Source organism: Acipenser ruthenus, chromosome 19 (assembly GCF_902713425.1).
Source record: "Acipenser ruthenus chromosome 19, fAciRut3.2 maternal haplotype, whole genome shotgun sequence".
Taxonomy (NCBI): Eukaryota; Metazoa; Chordata; class Actinopteri; order Acipenseriformes; family Acipenseridae; genus Acipenser; species Acipenser ruthenus.
The window spans coordinates 28,554,534-28,572,560 of NC_081207.1; the positions used below are offsets into that span (position 1 = coordinate 28,554,534).

General features: G+C 37.5%; 1 protein-coding gene across 2 annotated transcripts in view; it reads right to left on the reverse strand.

The window, feature by feature from the left end:
• tshz3b (teashirt zinc finger homeobox 3b) overlaps window positions 1–17,619 on the reverse strand; it is a 36,699-nt gene extending 19,080 nt beyond the window's left edge. The window contains exons 1-3 of one of the 2 annotated variants that reach the window (XM_034040965.3): window positions 16,987–17,619; window positions 16,127–16,449; window positions 14,046–14,096 (exon numbers count right to left, since the gene is read on the reverse strand). Coding sequence is in view for 1 of the 2 variants with exons in the window: in XM_034040964.3 (XP_033896855.1) it covers window positions 16,127–16,166 (40 nt within the window). In the remaining variant the exon portion in view is untranslated. The remainder of the gene's footprint in view (window positions 1–14,045; window positions 14,097–16,126; window positions 16,450–16,986) is intronic. The other variant, XM_034040964.3, reaches the window with a different exon arrangement.
• Between the last annotated feature and the right edge of the window lie 408 nt (window positions 17,620–18,027).

An 18,027-nucleotide genomic window follows, 5' to 3' on the forward strand; every position in this document is an offset into this window, starting at 1 on the left:
GAAACGAGAAAGACACAAAACCACACACAACTGGCTTCCAGCTCTTCCTTCTCTTTTTTTTAATTGCTACATTGGGAACCAACGGGAGAATTATTATTTCAATGTGTCAGAAACATGAAGGCCATCTCTGAATCCTGCAAGACACCAGCTGAGAAGAAACAAATGCTTGCAGTGAATAAAATCCTTCAAGAAAAGAAAACAGGAGCGTCTACGAGAATACCGCAAATGAAAACATTTTGTCTACGCTACTATAGTGAGTGCTAAAATATTGGGTGTCTTTTAAAATCGTGTTGGGAAAATGCTGCACAACGTCTGCAGTAAAAAAAAATCAACTGTGTTTTTGATAAGTGCAGTGGAAAGCCCCACGCCCCCCCCCCCCCCCTTCCAGAAAGCCTTTGTTTTATCTGAATAAATCAGCTTTATGGGTGATACAGGCATCATTGTAAATGAACAGAACAGTGCACAGTATATGAACAAACACTGCTCGGGCCGAATTGTATTTGAGCATTTCAGATTCCTCCTGTACCCCGCTTCTCTTTCTTCAGCTGTTATCTGTTGATCCAAGACAGAGGTCTTATCAACGGTAGTATATTTTCAAAATGCCATACCCTGCAGCAGAAATATAAAGTACTCAGGTTTTACAATATTGTGATGGCAAAATATGCAAACATTAAAAAATTCCATGTAAATCTATACATAGTGTGTCTCAATTCCTTTTATTATAATAATAAGTAGGAGGATAAAAAAAACATTTAAAAAAATGACAGGATGCATCTCACATAACCCAATAAAATTGCTGTATTTATCTGTACAGCACTACAGTGTTTTAATATAGCGTCTTCTTAACTACCAGGCAGGCACATGCGCAGCAACATTTTTCAGTGCAGCTGTGCAGGGTAAACAGCCAGGTCCAAATCTAGAGCAAAGTAAAAATAGGCATTTTCTTTATATTTCCGATCCTCGTTTCTCACATCATGTTTTAGGTAACTTGAATTTCAAAAGATCCTTGTTAACAATAAAGTTGAAATGTACATATGTCTAGCCCAAACCGATGAATGTCAATACTTATGAATATGTACTGTATAGACAGACTTTATACTTGGTTATGTGGTATTGGTATGATTTCCCAGACTGTGATGTATGTCTTTTGTGGACATACATTGAATCTAAAGGAATGAGACACTTAAACATAAATGATCTCAATTTCATCAGAGAGATAAAAAAAAAAAAAAAAGATTTCTCAGAGGAACAGTTTGTGACGTTCTAGGTATTGTTTTACCACCAATTACAGCGCACCTAGACCAAAAACACTGCAGGCTAAAGTATTCTCTCAGATAAAGGCAGGCGGATATATGTTTTTAAAATTTTTAATACAGGTATTAATAGCTTCCTGTCAATCTGAACTGTGCCAATTACATGTTAAAATCAACAGACTCATCTTCCCTAATATACATAAAGAAATACTATAAAGAAATACATTTCCCGCTACAGATTTTAATATTATTCACCCCCCCCAAAAAAAATAACTTTGTCCTAGAAAAGTAGCCAGATAAAAACTGCTGGCCGAGCCAAGATGATACAGTGGTTGTCCATTTAGAAATTTTAAAAGCATCAACAAATACATTATTAGTCATGGAAAAGACTAAAAAAATTGTCGGTATTATGGATCTCATTTAAATATATATTTGACAAATCTGTAAGACAATATTGGCTACATATCCTTCCACTTCCTGTAAAACCTAGCAATTCTGACAGCAGTTCTGGCTCTTGAGTCAGACAGGCCTGTGTTTTTAACATCCAAATGTACATAAATGACCCTTGCACAATTATGGAGGTAATCAACATCTGTTCTTATTAAACTTCATTTACCAGGAAGAGAAGCACGAAGACCACTGACTTTTTAATAGGAGGTCCCAAGAAAACAGCACCCATTAGGACTAGATTTCACTGCAGCATTCATTCAAAACAGCGAGAAAACAAGCACTGTTCACAACACACATCAAAATAAAATGAGATAAAAGGCTTTTGTGAGAATTAAATTATTGTGCTGGTTTATAAAAAAAACTCTATCCTTGGTGCACATATAATTGTATGTGATTTTTATTTATGCAATATAATAGTATGCGTCCCCTAGAAAGACTTACGATCCATAAAGCCAAACACCGAGTGGATGTTTTAAATATGATCTAAAACATCTTTTCGTTTCCAGTAACTGTTAAAACTCCCTAGTTTTTTAGACCGCATCTGTGCTTCCGGTTTAGTCTTCAGTAGCGTTGTGTATTGCTGATCCAATATTTGGATTCTCACACAATCAATTAAACGTGATCCCATCCTCGTGGGCATGAGCATATCTACATTTTGTATTTATTTTATTTTTTGTATAAGGGACACAAGTGTGGAAACTGGATATTGTCACTTTCTTCCGTTCTTTTCAAAGCTCTTATTTAAAAAGGCCAAGGTGTTCTGTAAATGAAAAACGTCTGCTCTAATGCAGATCATCTGTTGCCCCTGATTAAACAGGAAAGCATGTAATTGCAACATTTGTCTTTTTATTCTCTAGGTCCCGGGATTAACCCTTTAACAGACAGAGTGCAACACTTCCTCAGTCTGTCTATGAACCTTTATAACTGCAATGCAGCAGCGATAAGAAGTAATAACTCCCAATATAACTTGGGTTATTAACTGGGTATAGTGCTACATATCTTCCTGCCTAAGGCAGTAGGAAATCCTCCTTATTCACTCCTCCATCTGCTCTGCCGCCAGCACCACCACAGAAAGAAATGCCCTCTAAAAGGTGGGACTTTTGAGACACTCATCTCTGAAAATCATTTTTCCAAAGTGTAATGTTTTAATATTCAGCAACAATTTCTCGTTTTAAAATCAAAACAAAAGCATAAACCAATCCAAATCCTACATTTGTTTTTAGTGCAATTTAAAAAAAAAATAGTGTTTAGAAAGATACAAATTAGCTTAGCTGCAAAACCAATTCAAGATCGTAACCACTCCAAAGAACTCTATTACACTGCTTGACTTTAAGATTCTTTTTTTTTTTTTTTACAGTGTGGAAATGGAACACAGTATTCATCTTATACATTTTAATTAGGTTATATTTGTCATATGCACATTGATAGGAGGTACAGTACAGTATTGATTTAAAAAAGCTGGACATTTTAAAGTTACACAATCACTAAACACAAGGAATGAAATATTACAGGAACTAGCACGTCACCTTCAATAGAATTTATACTTGCAATCAGTGCAATAGGGAAAAAGTACTCAAGTTTTTAAAAGGTGGAGCATTAATACAAGGCATTACTGTAGGTGCACAGGTATCCCTCCTTTTCAAATCACTGTACCACAGAGAGACAACATATTTGGCATTGTCTGCTTGCATAAACACAAAATGAAAACACCACTCTGCATGCAAGTTCAAAAAATAATGCACTTTACCATATCTGTGCAAAAGCAGAAAGTTATCTGCATTGTACCACTGTGAAAAGCAGACGGGCAGTATCACATTTATTAACATACTGCGGGTTTAAGTGTCATGATAAAATGATAACAAAAAAGATTACCGAAGCTGATGCATGCTTATCAAGGGAACAAAAAGACATTCCACTTGGAAAAGAAACGTTGCTGTTTTATCTAACGCTGAACTGTACTTTTACATAAAAAAAGAAAAGGTAAAAACATATTTGTACAAGGACTTACGGGAAATGCTGAGTAACACGAGAGTGAGCAGGACTACTTCTTAAAAAAACACACACGAGTGGAATTTCCCATTCATCGCTTGAAAGAAGACACTGCCCTTTTTAAATATAGAAGTTCCCGACAAAACTGTTTATTGTAAAACTGTCCCTGCCTGATACAGGCCTGTTTAATGCACAGCTCGTACAGATCAAATGCAAAGTTTACAGGACCAAGTTGTCTGTGTCACTGTCAATAACTGCAGCTAGGTAATGTAAGCACTGCAAACTGTACAGTTGCGTGTGGATTTTCATGATGTATCCTGTGGTTGATTACTGGGATATATGGCACGCCCACACACTTCATGCCATTTTTGTAAATTCCTGTAATCTAACTGTATAATACTTCTGGAATTCATAAACAGGGTTGACTCTTCGATATGTCAGCATCGCGCCTTCAAGAGCAAATTCATGAGAAAGTTTGAACAGATTTTAGTGTCCTACAGTGAACTGGTTGTGAATTCCCAATACAACTTCATGAACACATCTTGCAGAGTCACATTATGACAAGTCAGTTTCAAAGGAGGCTGGCATATCCACATTATATATATATATTATTTTAAAGTTGAATAGGATTGTGGGACAGGCTGAAGCCAGACTAAGTCTTTTTTACAGACAAAAAAGGATCTCTATATTTATAATAAAGCTGTTGAAAAACTAGCCCTGCTGACAGAAACCTGCTATTGAAACCATTATCCACATGAAGATTAATAAGCAAAAGGTTTGCTTATTATGTATGTAGTATTTTAGCTCATTAGCACAACCTTTTGAACAAGTTTATTTTCACATTTCATATTTAAAAATCAGTAATGCCCCCACCCCCCATACACAGAATTCCTGTTCCCATGAGTAATACAAATATATACCACCCTCAAACCCTGCAGTGCGCAGTTAGGAACCTTTGAAGCAAGGCCTTGTCATGAGGTTCCTAGAAACATTTGTTTGGAACCGGCATTGTACAGTCACTGTGTTTAAAATTTTCCATAGCTTGAACATGACAGCTAATATTTAATATATCAAGTTCTAAGTATCTGTAGCACAGAATGTGGGTTTGTACTGAAAGCTTTAGGGAACTGTTTTTTGCTCAGGGCATTGCTTTAGGCTAAACCGTTTTAAGTAAGGTAAAGCAGAAGGCTGTAAGATGCTCTACTCATTCGCACAACAGTATTTTATAGAACAAAAAAAAAAAATGTTTTGACTGCATTCTGCAGCTGCGGTAGCTCAATGTCCTGCATGTGAAACACAATTTGTGATACTCCTTGCTTAGTTGAGACTGATTAACTAATAGACAGTCTTGAGTGCTTTAATACATATATGGCCATATTCAAAAGCAGTCACACTTGCACTAAAAGCAAAAATCCTAATGCTACAGAACTAGCATGAAACAACTACTCTCTTCACATTTAATTGAAGATTTTAACATCACGGTTTTGTTTTCTATTTAGAAAACAACTCTTCATTTGTGGATCTGTGATCCACGTATGTGACACGAATTTCATCATGGGTTCAAAATGGAAAGGAAAAACAACAAATCAAATGAACTTTTAAAACTGAACAGCGAGATTAATGAATTCCTTTTGTAAAAGAGTTGATAGAATTCATTTCACAATGTAATCAATAGCGTTTTTTTTTATTATTTATTTTTTTTATAATTCACTTAACATAACACAGCTTGCCTGTTGATAAAGCCTGCACTAATTTGACAAGGATTTTCAGTTTCGGGGTGTAATCGCACTGCAGACATCATACTGCCCTAACCCTGCGTTGCAGGTGCTCCAATCTGTCATTTTAGTTTTTCTTCAAAATCACACATGTTAGTTCGCTCACAAACGCATGCTTATTACTTGGGTATAGCCTGAGCGGACTGTATTGTACAATTACATCGTGTAACATACTTAACACCCTAAGACTGGGGCAGTGCCAAAGCAAAAACAGCTTTGCTGAGAGCTAGCAACTAAGATCAAGACAATTACTTGTGAGATTGTTTCCATACTCTGATGATCATTTTGAAACTCCAAGTGACCGATACTGAAACCACAGAATGTTAATGCAGTAAACAGTAGGGTTTCCTTAAATTGAGGTTTATGACAATTGATATGGGAAATAGGTTTGTGCAATTACTGAATCATTGCTGATCAACATAAACAATGTTTCATGTCTGTTCCGCTTACTCACCAAACATTTTTTTATCTCAGTCAGTTGAATGAAATGAAACAATTCCTGTTGACTATATATAAATATTTATTAAAACCTAGTGGCGAATAGTGTCACATGACCAAAAAAAGTCCACAAACCAGCCAATAGTCACTCTATCAGTCTAATCAAAGAATTGTTGCCCGCTGACATCACTCGTCAAGTGATTCATAAAACGTCAGTTATTTTCTTTACAAATGTATAAAATCCCTGTAGTAATTTTGAATTCTTGTAGCTCTGTTGCTTTCATTCTTTCGGTTATTCGTGACATTACTTTTTAAAGAACTGCGTTGTGTTTTTGCAACACCAGTACTTTTTGTGCCTCAAGATTAACTGTTTGTTATTGTGAACGAAGGCCCTCTGATATACTCAAGTGGCATGTTGCATATTGATTTCAGTGACTACATACCTTAATTAGAAATAATGAAAGCGCAAATCTTCTCATCAATAAAGGTGCAGCAATGGAGGCTGAAATTTCCACCCTGCCTGAAACAGTCCTGGGTTCGATTTTTGAGGGTGTGTTTAGCTCCACTGGTTTGGATTTTTACCTGTATATTGTTGGGGGTCAACACAGCCTTTGGTATAATAAGTGCTGTTTTTGAGCATTGCTACAAAACGTGGGTTTGACTTTAAACTGAAATGACAACAATACATAGACAGCAGAAGGAAGAGAGAGAAAGTAAGGCTACAACCTGCACAATGGTGAAAAAGTGGAACAAAAAGTATAATACATGCACCTACAAACACATACATTTTAAAAGCACAGTTGTGAAGCCCTCTGTCAAGCACAAACAATAAATACAACTTCTGCTTACAGACTTTTCTCCCTTCTGGCTTCACTCATGAAACTCTCTTTATTTCTTTTTGAATTCATTAAAAACTCTGCACCACCACACAGTGCTGTTTCTATCAGCCCTCAGCTGCTTAAGTGTCAATAAAAGACCAGGCTGTTTTTTTTTTAAAAAAAAATTATTTTTTTAAGGCAACCCAGAGCAAGTACTTGCAAGGGTCATATCTTTTTAATTATCTTTTCTCTCTTTGATTAATTATTCCGTCTGACAATAGCATGTTTCTAATGCTATTCACCTGCCTTTGATGATTGACAGCTTTTCTGTCTGATTCAAAGCAAACAGCTGCTGCCATGATTGCCTAGCAACCAGGAGGTGATGGATGAGTCCTAAAGATGGATGGCTACAATAAATCATGTCTCCTGCTATAAAACTGAAAAAAGGGGAGAAGAATAAAAGCACACAAAAACAAAACATGCTTTTTTTCTTTCCATTACCTAAAGCTTCATTCCCCAAATCACCTGGAAAGGATGTTATTTTGGTGGGGGTTGGATAAGAACAAAGATTTTCATAATGCAAACGATTGCCGTGCTGTTACTATACTTCACAGTGACAAGGTGCACCTTGCAAAACTAGCTTTTGAGATGGACTTTTTTTTTTTTTATTAGTAATAATTCAGCAATGGCTTAAGTATTTACAACAATGTGATCTGAGCTTCAGTTAAAGAACTCCTAGAAGAGCCCCCTAGCTGTGAAGAGACGTTACTTCTACTCCTAGTTCTTCAATTTTGGACGGGGAACTATGTAAAATAAATTAAAATACTGTACACCTTCTAATTTCATTAAATGAATGTCTCTTTGGATATCTTCTAGCTCTGACACTTTGACTCGAGGTGTGTTGCTGGACTGAAACAAACTTTGTAGTAGAAATGGGAATTGACGAGAACAAGTAAAAAAACAAGGTTCTGAAAAGTGAGATAAATGATATACTAATAAGGTGTATAAATTTGAGTAATAGCTGTGTTTCAGTTATCTGTAAGATATTTCTGACATACGCTTTACCAGAAAATAATGTGTCTGGGTATTTGAGTATGTAGGTCTATTCAAAGCAATAAATGACCATTCATAAATTACCTTTCAGGTCCATATCAAATTTTAACAAGCAGGATAATGTTTCTGCTGACTATTATTTTATATTAGTACATGCACCAGGATACAAGGCCAGGTTCCGCAACAAATACCAAATGACAATACTGCTGCAGGACTGCATTTCACGCACCTGCATGGGCATGCTATTCACACACCAGTTTTCATTTCTGAATAAGCAATACACAGCATTATCATAGTACAAATGCATTTAGCAAAAACGTTAGTATGATGATACAGTACGCTATTAGACGACAAAAATGGTCAAGATGAAAGCCAGTCAAAGTTTTTTGCTTTCTCCATGGAAATATTACTTATGAGATGAATGGTTTAATTACAATTTGAAGCAGGTTATTTAATATATGTGTTTTTCTCTACACTCAAATACTACTAAACATCGCCGACAAAGTTTACAAAAGATAACAATTGCTCTCAAAACAATTAACTCTCTCTCTTTTAAAATGTGAGAGGTTTTTGAGATGTACTGAAAAAGCAAGAGCAAGCTTAGTTCTAAAAAGTGTAAAAACACAGTTTGTTTAAATAATTAATTTTTTTTACACTGTGAATTCCTCAGACAGCTGAAAGGGTAAGTGTGGAAGTCACTATGGGAGGAAAAAACTTAAAATCCACACACACACACATTCTACATGCTTTTAAACAACTCACATTATGCTGGTAATGTTCTTTTGATTTGATCATAATTAGGAAAATTGCCCTTTCTAAACACCCCCCCCCCCTCCCCTTTTTCTTTTACAAAAAATGGCAGTGCAGCCCCATAATGACCGGCTGGTATCTGGTAACAAACAACTAGAAAGCAAAGCCATCCATCAAACAGTGCACATCTAGGCCTTCCATTCCGTCCCAGCTCCTCCAACCCTCAAGTTACAGCTTTACATGGCAAGTCTAAATAATATTCAAAATGATAAATGGCACCATAAGCCTGATATCCATCATCAATCTTTTTTTAAGAAACATCCATCTTCAATAATGCACGTTTGAATCATGTGAGACCAAGAGGACCCAGATTCATTTACACAACCCCCAGCAAGCTGCTGTGCTTTTGAATGATACCTGTCAGCTTACCACTCCCCCCACCCCCCACCTCCCTTTCCATACACGCACCTTTACACGTAAGGGTTTGGGAATGTGGGGGTTTGCAAACGGTTGGGGAATGTTTTCAGTTCACGACCCATTCTCGCCCCCTCCTAAACCCCCCACCACTTTAACAATCCCCCAATCAGCTGCAGCGTTTCACCGACTCCTCACTACAGCCCTCGTACAAAACTCTCTGCTCCCCTCCCTCCCGCCCTCCCTCTGGTGTCTGGCAGGGCCCATTTGATAAATGACACATGTCATTCTGTCAGGAGGGAAGGGTGGGTCAATGATATATGACTCTGCTGAAAAGGAAATCGACTGTTTGGCATGGTGCAGCTATTCTCCACCAGGATTTGGTTTCAGGATTTCAGGAACGAAATCTACGATGTTTGGAGTGCACAGTCGGGACAGGCTTGACGTGCGACCCAGGAGCTGTTTTTTTTTTTTCCTTCCTTCTCTCTTTCTCTGCCCTTCAGATAAAAAAAAAAAGTAGCCTGCCACACAGTACAGGAGTCACAACAGAAATGAAATCTATCAAAGTCTACTGTAATTACAATCAGGGTAGTATTTCAATGTAATAAAAGCCATTTCAAATTTTATTTTAGGTAGCCTGAACTTCATATACACACCAAAATGTGCACGTTTTAGAGAACCACGACCCAGAGCTTGACATCTGCAGAGTACATATAAAGAAAAAAATGTGTCAGACAGGCGTGATCTCTATCCCCCCCACCCCCCCACCCCCAATTTTCATTAGCTCACTGGCAGGGTGGCACTTCTGAACCTCATTACAGCTTGAGGATTTATGAAGCTGAACCCAATGGCAAAGAAAAGGCATCTGTCAATAATTGCAGGGAGCTGCACTCACATCTCAAGAAGCTTTGAAATCTCATTAGGTATGCAGTTATCAGCATAAAGATCAAAAACATTACTCAACTCCGACAGAATCTTACGGAGGAACATTAATTAGCAACAGGCCTGCAGTACAAAAACAGACTTCCTCTCACACCTGCATGGCCCACGAAAAAAAATAAATAAACAGTAGCAACACCCAAAATACTCTCCCAACACCCCTCCTCCCAGCTTCCCCTCTTCCCTCCGCTTTCGAAACGATAAAAATTAAATAATTCCCAGCATCTGAGACTGATCAAGTACATGAAATGCAAAAAAAAAAAAAAAAAAAATTCAGTTGAGACAGTCTTGGCGGTGAAGAGAGAAAAGGAAGAGGCTGTCAAAGTTGAGAAGGATGTCAGCACTGGCCCTGATTACGGGGGCCTATACTGTTCCCAGACCTTTCATCATTACTGCCATCAAAAACAGACTCCCTGTCACAGATGGATGACTGATGGCTGCCAGTCTCACACAGCCTTGCCAAGCCTCAGGGGGGGGCCTTGCTGTGATCTGGCCTGGCAGCAACAGGGCTGACCTTACAGGAAGAGAAACGCAGGCACAGAGCCAACCCAAGAAATACTCCGAACACAGCCACCCTCTCCTTATACACAGACGCACACACACACACACCTCCATGCCCCCAACAACTATTCAACAACATAACAAAGGTTCTGCAGGCAATGCTACACTAGAACTGTGTACAACATTTTGTGCAATTGACTTTTTTTCCCCCAACATAAGTAACATCACTTTTCCCCTAGCTAATTCTTTAATAGAAGAGATGTAGAGTAAAAGTCATGTCACTGAGGAATTGTATCTACTTAATTTAAATTCATTTGATGAAGATTCTGTGGGATTATGTTTGGCCCAGATAAAGAAGGAGCGGATGTGTCCAACAAAAATACAAAGAACTGCAGTCATCTTCATCGCCCTGTCGTTGATGGAATATATTCCTTGTTTTTTTTAGACCTATCCGGGGTAAAGCTGATTTGAAATAAGTTTCGCTTAGGGAAAATAATTGATCGTCATTGATTATCACCCCCAATAAACACCAAAGCGCCCCCCGAGACAGCGAATTATGGCAATGTGGAATCTGATCACTTCTTTTCAAAGTAGAAGCATACAGAACTATATAAACTTCTACACGTTACGGTATGCAAGCTTTTAGAAAGCGTACTTTTTTTTTTTTTTTTTAAATGCTATCTTCCTTGTGGAACAGCCAAAACATGATTTTAAATTTTAATGTTGTCGGAGGAATGTGGAATCCTAGACCCTTATAGGCCGATAATTTGTGAATACAAATCAAATGAGGCTTTTGACTGCAAGAACAGGTCCATTCCTTGAGGGGGGTGGGGGGTTATCAGTAAACCTCCAACAACCTCACTCCATAAAAAACTAATTAAGTCAACTCTGATGCCCTTTTCATTGGTGAACCTACCAGACATTCCTAACTGATAACATCTGCCCTGACAATATACATAAACGCAGATAAAAAGGGGATTTTTGTTATTTAAAATGAGCTTCTCATCTGCTTTGCACAGTAAACAATGTAGCAGTATATGGGTTGGACAGATGGCTCTGCCAGCCAGTGCAATGTATGAACTTGACACCAATGGGCTGCTAATTACTGAACCCTTGGGATTTCCGATTATTCTGATAAACCCTAACACTATCTAAAATATTGGTATTTGGGGCGACTTTTGACTTGTTTGGATAAACATGATTTTGAAGCAAGTACAAAGTTAGGGCCCTAATACTGAAAATAGCAGACCAAGCAGATTTTTTAAAAAGCTGATCTCCATTCTGGATCAGAGAAAAGAATGCAATGAATTACCTGTATGCTCAGATTACAAACCCAATAAACTGATCCACTTCTATTTTCCTTTGTACATATTCTGCATTTATTTACTTACTGATATGTATCTGTTTTTGTGTTTATTTAGTGCCACTTTATACCTAGAAATGATTTACAAAACAACATTTCTCAAGCATGTTATTTCAATATTCGCAACTGAAACCTTTAAGCTGACTCTTGAATGGAAAGTCCAGTGGATATTGCAGCCTGAATCTCATCCTGGCTTCGCTGAATTCCTCATAACACTTCGGCAGTCACAATTCATTGTAATCGCTTTACAAAACAATCTTTAGGAAAGAAAAAGGACAAAAAGGAGGGAGGATGCAGACTTGTGAGCCAATTTAAAAAATAACTGCTGATGCATCAGTTATTGACTCTTTCACTCCTGCTCATGATAGCGCTCAAGGAATAACTGAGAACAAAATGACAGCATCAACCGCATGCAATAAACTGCAGCCCTGGAGAGCAGCAAGGCCCTAATTGACAGCTGCCAAGCTAATGGAAGAAATCACAGCAGATTCTGGAAAATTCTGTTTATCAACTGGAGATTCTCAAGAAACTTTCTCTGCTTTCTCTCCATTCTGCTCTTTTTTTCTTGTTTTTCCCTCTTAACCCCCTTTATTGTTGTTCACTTCTTGAGCAAAAAAAGGCAGAGGACAGCCATAACTAATCATCCTGTCAGCTGGCTGCTAGGGAGAATCTCAGTCCAAGAGAGTAATGTGTGGCAGGTTTGTAGGAAAGTAATCCTGCAAGGGCTCCATGCAAGTACCTCTGTAGGTAGATCTGCTCAAGGAAGATTGGTTACAGCTCGGAGCTGCCAGTGTCTTTTTACACAGTTGTTCAAAATTGTAGCCATCCAAGCAAGAAGGGCAAAAAGAATTGGATTTTTTGCAAATACACGTGGTATTTTGGGGGGAGAATACGTTTTCTTAAATCACTTTTTTTTTTTTTTTTAATTATTATTTATTTTAGACTTCTTGAAAATATTTGCATTCTTTAAAGGGAACACTATGCACAGTCTTTATATATCATACTGACTATCAACATTAGCATCTACAGTATCATGTACTCCATGCATGCAGTGTGTTTAGGCTTCCTTTACTGTTTAAAGCTGCTGGGTGACAGCTGTATTTACAGTACTACATTATTCTGACAATAAAGAAAAAATAAACTGCTGACGTCCTGATATGTTTCTGCAGATATTCAGTCTATATTCAGGGTCTTCTGGTTTTTATTCCACCCGAGTTCTCAATTACTTAATTGAACCAATTATTTTCCTAATTGAAACAATTGTTTTCTTCATTGGTCAACACTAACATGTTTCCTAGGTCTTTGGCCATTGATGATTCAAAAAGAGACTCAGAAAACCTGTATGCTGGTCCAGCACCAGGATTGGCCACCCCTGGTCTATAGCTTTGCTCTTGCATGCTTTAAAGTCAACAAACCAGGCATTTGTTTTTCTATATGATTGACTCTTGAATGGAGTGTGCGTTCACAGCTCAGCTACACAGAAAGAATGTGTGCACCTGCCTGCTGTGCCTACAGGTTTCTGCACTGCTAAGAGTTCTTTGTTGTTATTCTACTCCAGACCATTAAAAGCACCCTAATTCCTATGACATGATTATCCAGGTACCAAAGCCCATTTGTCACCTGCAGCAGAAAATTGAGTTAATGCACAACTAAAGGCAAGCAGGACTGTGTAATATCAACTTGATTACATCAAACTAGCTGCAAACCTAATTCTGCAGGATGACAGTGTGCGGAGCTTGTCATCTCCAATCATGAAAGCTGTCAGGAATCCATCAGGTTTACAGCTAATTAGATGAACACTAATGAAGCTGGCAAAACAACTTTTCTTTTTATATGGCTGAGCAGACATATCAGTTTGGGGAGGAAAAAAAAAAAAAGAACTAAATTCTCACGAATTCTCAAGGTTGCTGGGGACCGCATTTCCCAAAGTTCCTAATCAAGGCCCATCGTCTGACATCTTTTCTTGCTCTTTCCATCACTACAAAGCAATCAATTTGTCATCACTCTTTGTATGGCACAAAGCAGTCGTGAACCTTATAACTTGCAGCTGTGAGGGCCAGCAGAAGGGGAAAAAATTACAGGAAGTTGCTGTGCCTTAACATAAAAAAAAAACCTCAAAGCTCACTTATTTGTCTTCATCCGCCCATCAACAGCATAAATGCTTTATTTTTTGCACTCCTCTTAAATAAGTAGCCCTTCAGTCATTCTTCACCCCCACCCCCCCCCCCCCCCCATATCCATTAGGCAAAAGCATTTTGATAAAGTAAAGCCTGAGAGTATGGGAAAGAATGAAAGCACTCACTCTCTCACTCTGCCAACTTCTGATTGACCATTAAGCTATTGATGAATGTGCCTGTCAGGAGAGAGACAATTAAATCAAATATGAAAGTCATTTTGATGGGTCATTTTGACGGAGCAAACCATTCTTCCATCTCCTATTAGTCTTACAGTTAGGTTTTTCTTATGAGCATGGTTATTAAAATAAAATAAAATAAAATAAAATAACTATCAAGGATCTATTCATTAGAAAAGGTTTTAATTTTTTTTTTAGAAATCTCTACAGTGAACAGCGCTTTGGCGTCACCACAACCCCACCCCCCCCGGTCGTAAATCTTTCCATTGGACATTGCTAGTGCCTGAGATTTCACCAATTCGGCACACACTTGAATGTTGTTCGTACACTTAAATACACAACTCAGTATGTAATATGCTAAATATTTTCCCACATTTTATAAAAATGGTCCTTTTTATATATATAAAAACAAAACCATTTTTATATTATAAGTCACCCTGGGTAAGGGCATCTGCTAAGAAATAAATAATAATAATAATAATAATAATAATAATAATAATAATAATAATAATAATAATAATAATAAGTAAAATAACATTGCTGATAAAAAAAAAAAGCTAAATAATTTATTTTTAAAGCATCTTATTCTTTTGGTTCCAGATTATTGTGTGTGTATATATATATATATATATTTTTTTTTTTTTTTAACATGTCACTACTAAAGTATATTTGTTTTTAATGCCCACGGGTCATCAATCACATTTTCATATCCTGTTTATTTAATATAAACTAAAGCTCGCCTCACCAGACAAAAAAACTGGCCTACAACTCTTCAGCAACTATCCTGCCTCACTCAAAAAAAAAAAGACTACTCCCGCTTCTGCTTCTTGTCTTACAGTTCAACATCATTTACTGTACAGCAGACTAGCAAGTAGTCTTCAATGCACGCTCCACATTAAAAAACTAAACAAAAACACGCCTGGCCATAGTGTTGCTATAAATGGTGGTTCCCCTAGTAGTTGGTAATATGCTAATGAATATTCTGTAAATTAATATACACAATTAACCATGCTTCTGTCATTTTGTTCTATGAAGAGCATTGTAGCTTAGTATTCTTACAGTACAGTACTGGCAAAATACTAACTAGTAAGGTAACTAGTATTGTGCCAACACTATAGTGTCTTGGATGTGTCTATCCACTGATTTTTTATTTATTTATTTATTCTTTAGTTGGCCAAAAGCACATAACTTCAAAAGGAAAAGGAAAATAATACAAAAAGGATACCATTAAAGCTGTTTTAATGGGTAGTTGTCAGAGCAGACGTGACGTCATGGGGCCAGCGTTGCCATGGGGAGTGATTTATTGATGTTTATCGGGAATGAATAGATCAAAGGCAAGCCAGATGACAGGCAATCAATCAGCCATCAAATCAAGGATGGCAATTGTCCATAAAACCCTCGTCTAATCCACATTATCTACTGTGAAATAATATGTAGGTCTTTCCAGAAAAAAAAAAAAAGAAATCAGCCCAGAAAGACGACAAAAGTTGGCGTTTTGTGAACAAAATATACTTGCACAAAGCCCCCAAAGTAGAAAAACAGCAGCGACGGCGAACATCAAAGGGTATCATGATAGTCAGCTGACACCAGAGCCCTTTTTCTCGATTTCTATATGGATCACTAATTCACCAAGTCAATAACACGCAACCAGGCGACAGTTGACAAGGTGAGGAATTACAGGAAAACATTTCAAACTTGAAGTTCACTTCAACTTAAAATTAACTGTTTTTTTTTTGTTTGTTTTTTTGCCCTCGGTTTAATCCATACCATCCATTATTAGTAATAGTCGTAGTAATATTATTAGTATTTATTGTTTCTCACAGCAAATATATTTAGTTAATTAACAAGGAAAATGGAAAAAATGTGGGTCCCAACCTTCACGTAACTGTCCTGTCGTCCTGCTAGCTCAAACTTTTATTAAGTGCATACAGTGCTTTTCAATGTGTGCTAACATAATAGCATAACGACAATGCAGTGTAATTCTTACTGCTATCGAATATATATAAAAGATCAAAAATATGTCCCCGTACCTGCTGCGCGCCTTGGCGCTTGCTGTTTCCTCCGCGGCATGGTTTTTTGACGAGTTATTTTAGCCCAAGAGATCCAAAGCTGGTCCACTGTTTGATTGCAGTGCTTTCAACATACACGATACCGGAGGCGCTTTCAGAAGGGTGACATAGATCGGCAGTTTTCAAACAAAAAGTCAGACACTGAAGAAAAAGGCAGATCTGAAGAAAAAATGCTCGCTTTCCCCCCGGCTCGGATATCACAGTGTCGACGAGTACAGTGGGGAAAAAAATAGCTTCTGCCTTAGTGCGCTCCTCACTCAGCGTTGAAAGCTGCAACAGGCAAGCTAAAGGAAAACGAGATGATCGCGTCACTCAAAGTCTGCAAACAGGGGCAAACATCTAGCACTGTCATATTAACTCCTTGCACCTCGCACTGGTATCATGTCATGTGTGCAGCATACATCTCCTTACCTCAGGCTACCACAGCCATGGATTAATTCGAGCTGTGCTTGACTTTCAGTGTTAAATCTTAAAGTCTATTTGCACATTAAAAACGGAAAATACTGGCAATATCAAGTATAAATTTAACACATAAAAAGTACAACTGTTTGCTTGATTTGATTTTTATTAATTCAATTGCAATTAAATATATGATACGATAAAAGCTTTATTTTATCATCGCAAATAAATAGTCTAAAATATAGTTCACGAACTGCGATTAACAGTATTGAGATTATACAACTGTAGAATTTTCAGTAATTATTTACAGTCTATGCTACACTGTAGTCTGTAAAACTAGGAGTTTTTGTTCTAATTAAGTTCCACTTATGAAGTGTAAAGCAGAGCTAATTAAATTTTTACAAGATAATAGAAATACTTACTTATTCAGATGTTAAACCAGGTTACCCATCTGTCCCCAAGTAAATACGTAAAATAAAAAAGGCAGTCTGATGTTTTGTGTCATACGTTGCTGATGCCCCTGGAAAATCCAAGTGATTTGCAGCCCCCTTTCTGCTGGACTCGAATATCTTTATCTATATCGCAAGATGCAAGCCAAATATTAGTAGAATGGACAGAACTGCCTTTGACAGACTGGCTCACAGGGTTATTTTGCCCAGGCAAGTGCATATACAAAATCCTTTTGAGAGCGATCTGAATCGATGAGATACGTGTTTGATTAGGTGTCCCTTGTTGTAATAATGTACATCAGAAGGAGGGGTATACTCTTAAATGTGCTTCAACTGCTTTATGAACATGGATCAGCAGCTATTGCCAAACACTTTCTTGGCTGCTAATACTGGCACTTTTTTTCCGTTCTTTGTGTGGCTGAAAGTAGATATTTAAAGACAGCACCAGCAAATCAGAGACGACTTCCTCACACCCAGATGCCGTTTTCGCTTAAAAGAAAGCCAGCCACAAAATCAGTAGCAAACAATTTGCATTCTTTTTTTCTGAGTTCAGAAGGAAAAACGACGCTCTCACTTTTACGGTAAGATCAACATTCTCCAAATCCCCCCATCCTTCAAGATATAGGATAATTCCAAATAATGTGCAGATGCAACGTCTTTACATCTTATAGATGCTTTGAGGTTTGTTTTTTTTTTTAACTTGTTTTTTTTTCTCTTCAAGTTACAGGAAAAAAATACTTTTTAAAAGAAAAGGGTGGATAAGTTGTCCGTATTTTTCAGCTCGTCTTAGGATAAAAAAAAAAAAAACCGCAACCGTCCATTCCCTGGAGGGGGGTCTGCTGTCTGCTGGGGAAATGACGAATAATTTCTTGCAAACAAGAAAATGGTGAGTTGTCAAATTCTGCTTCTGCTGCCAAATGCGTTCAATTCCATGCCATTGACATCTCGCTGGTCTCTTCTCTTTTCATACGTGTACTAGTAGTACACAGCCATCTGATCACAGAGGAAACGATC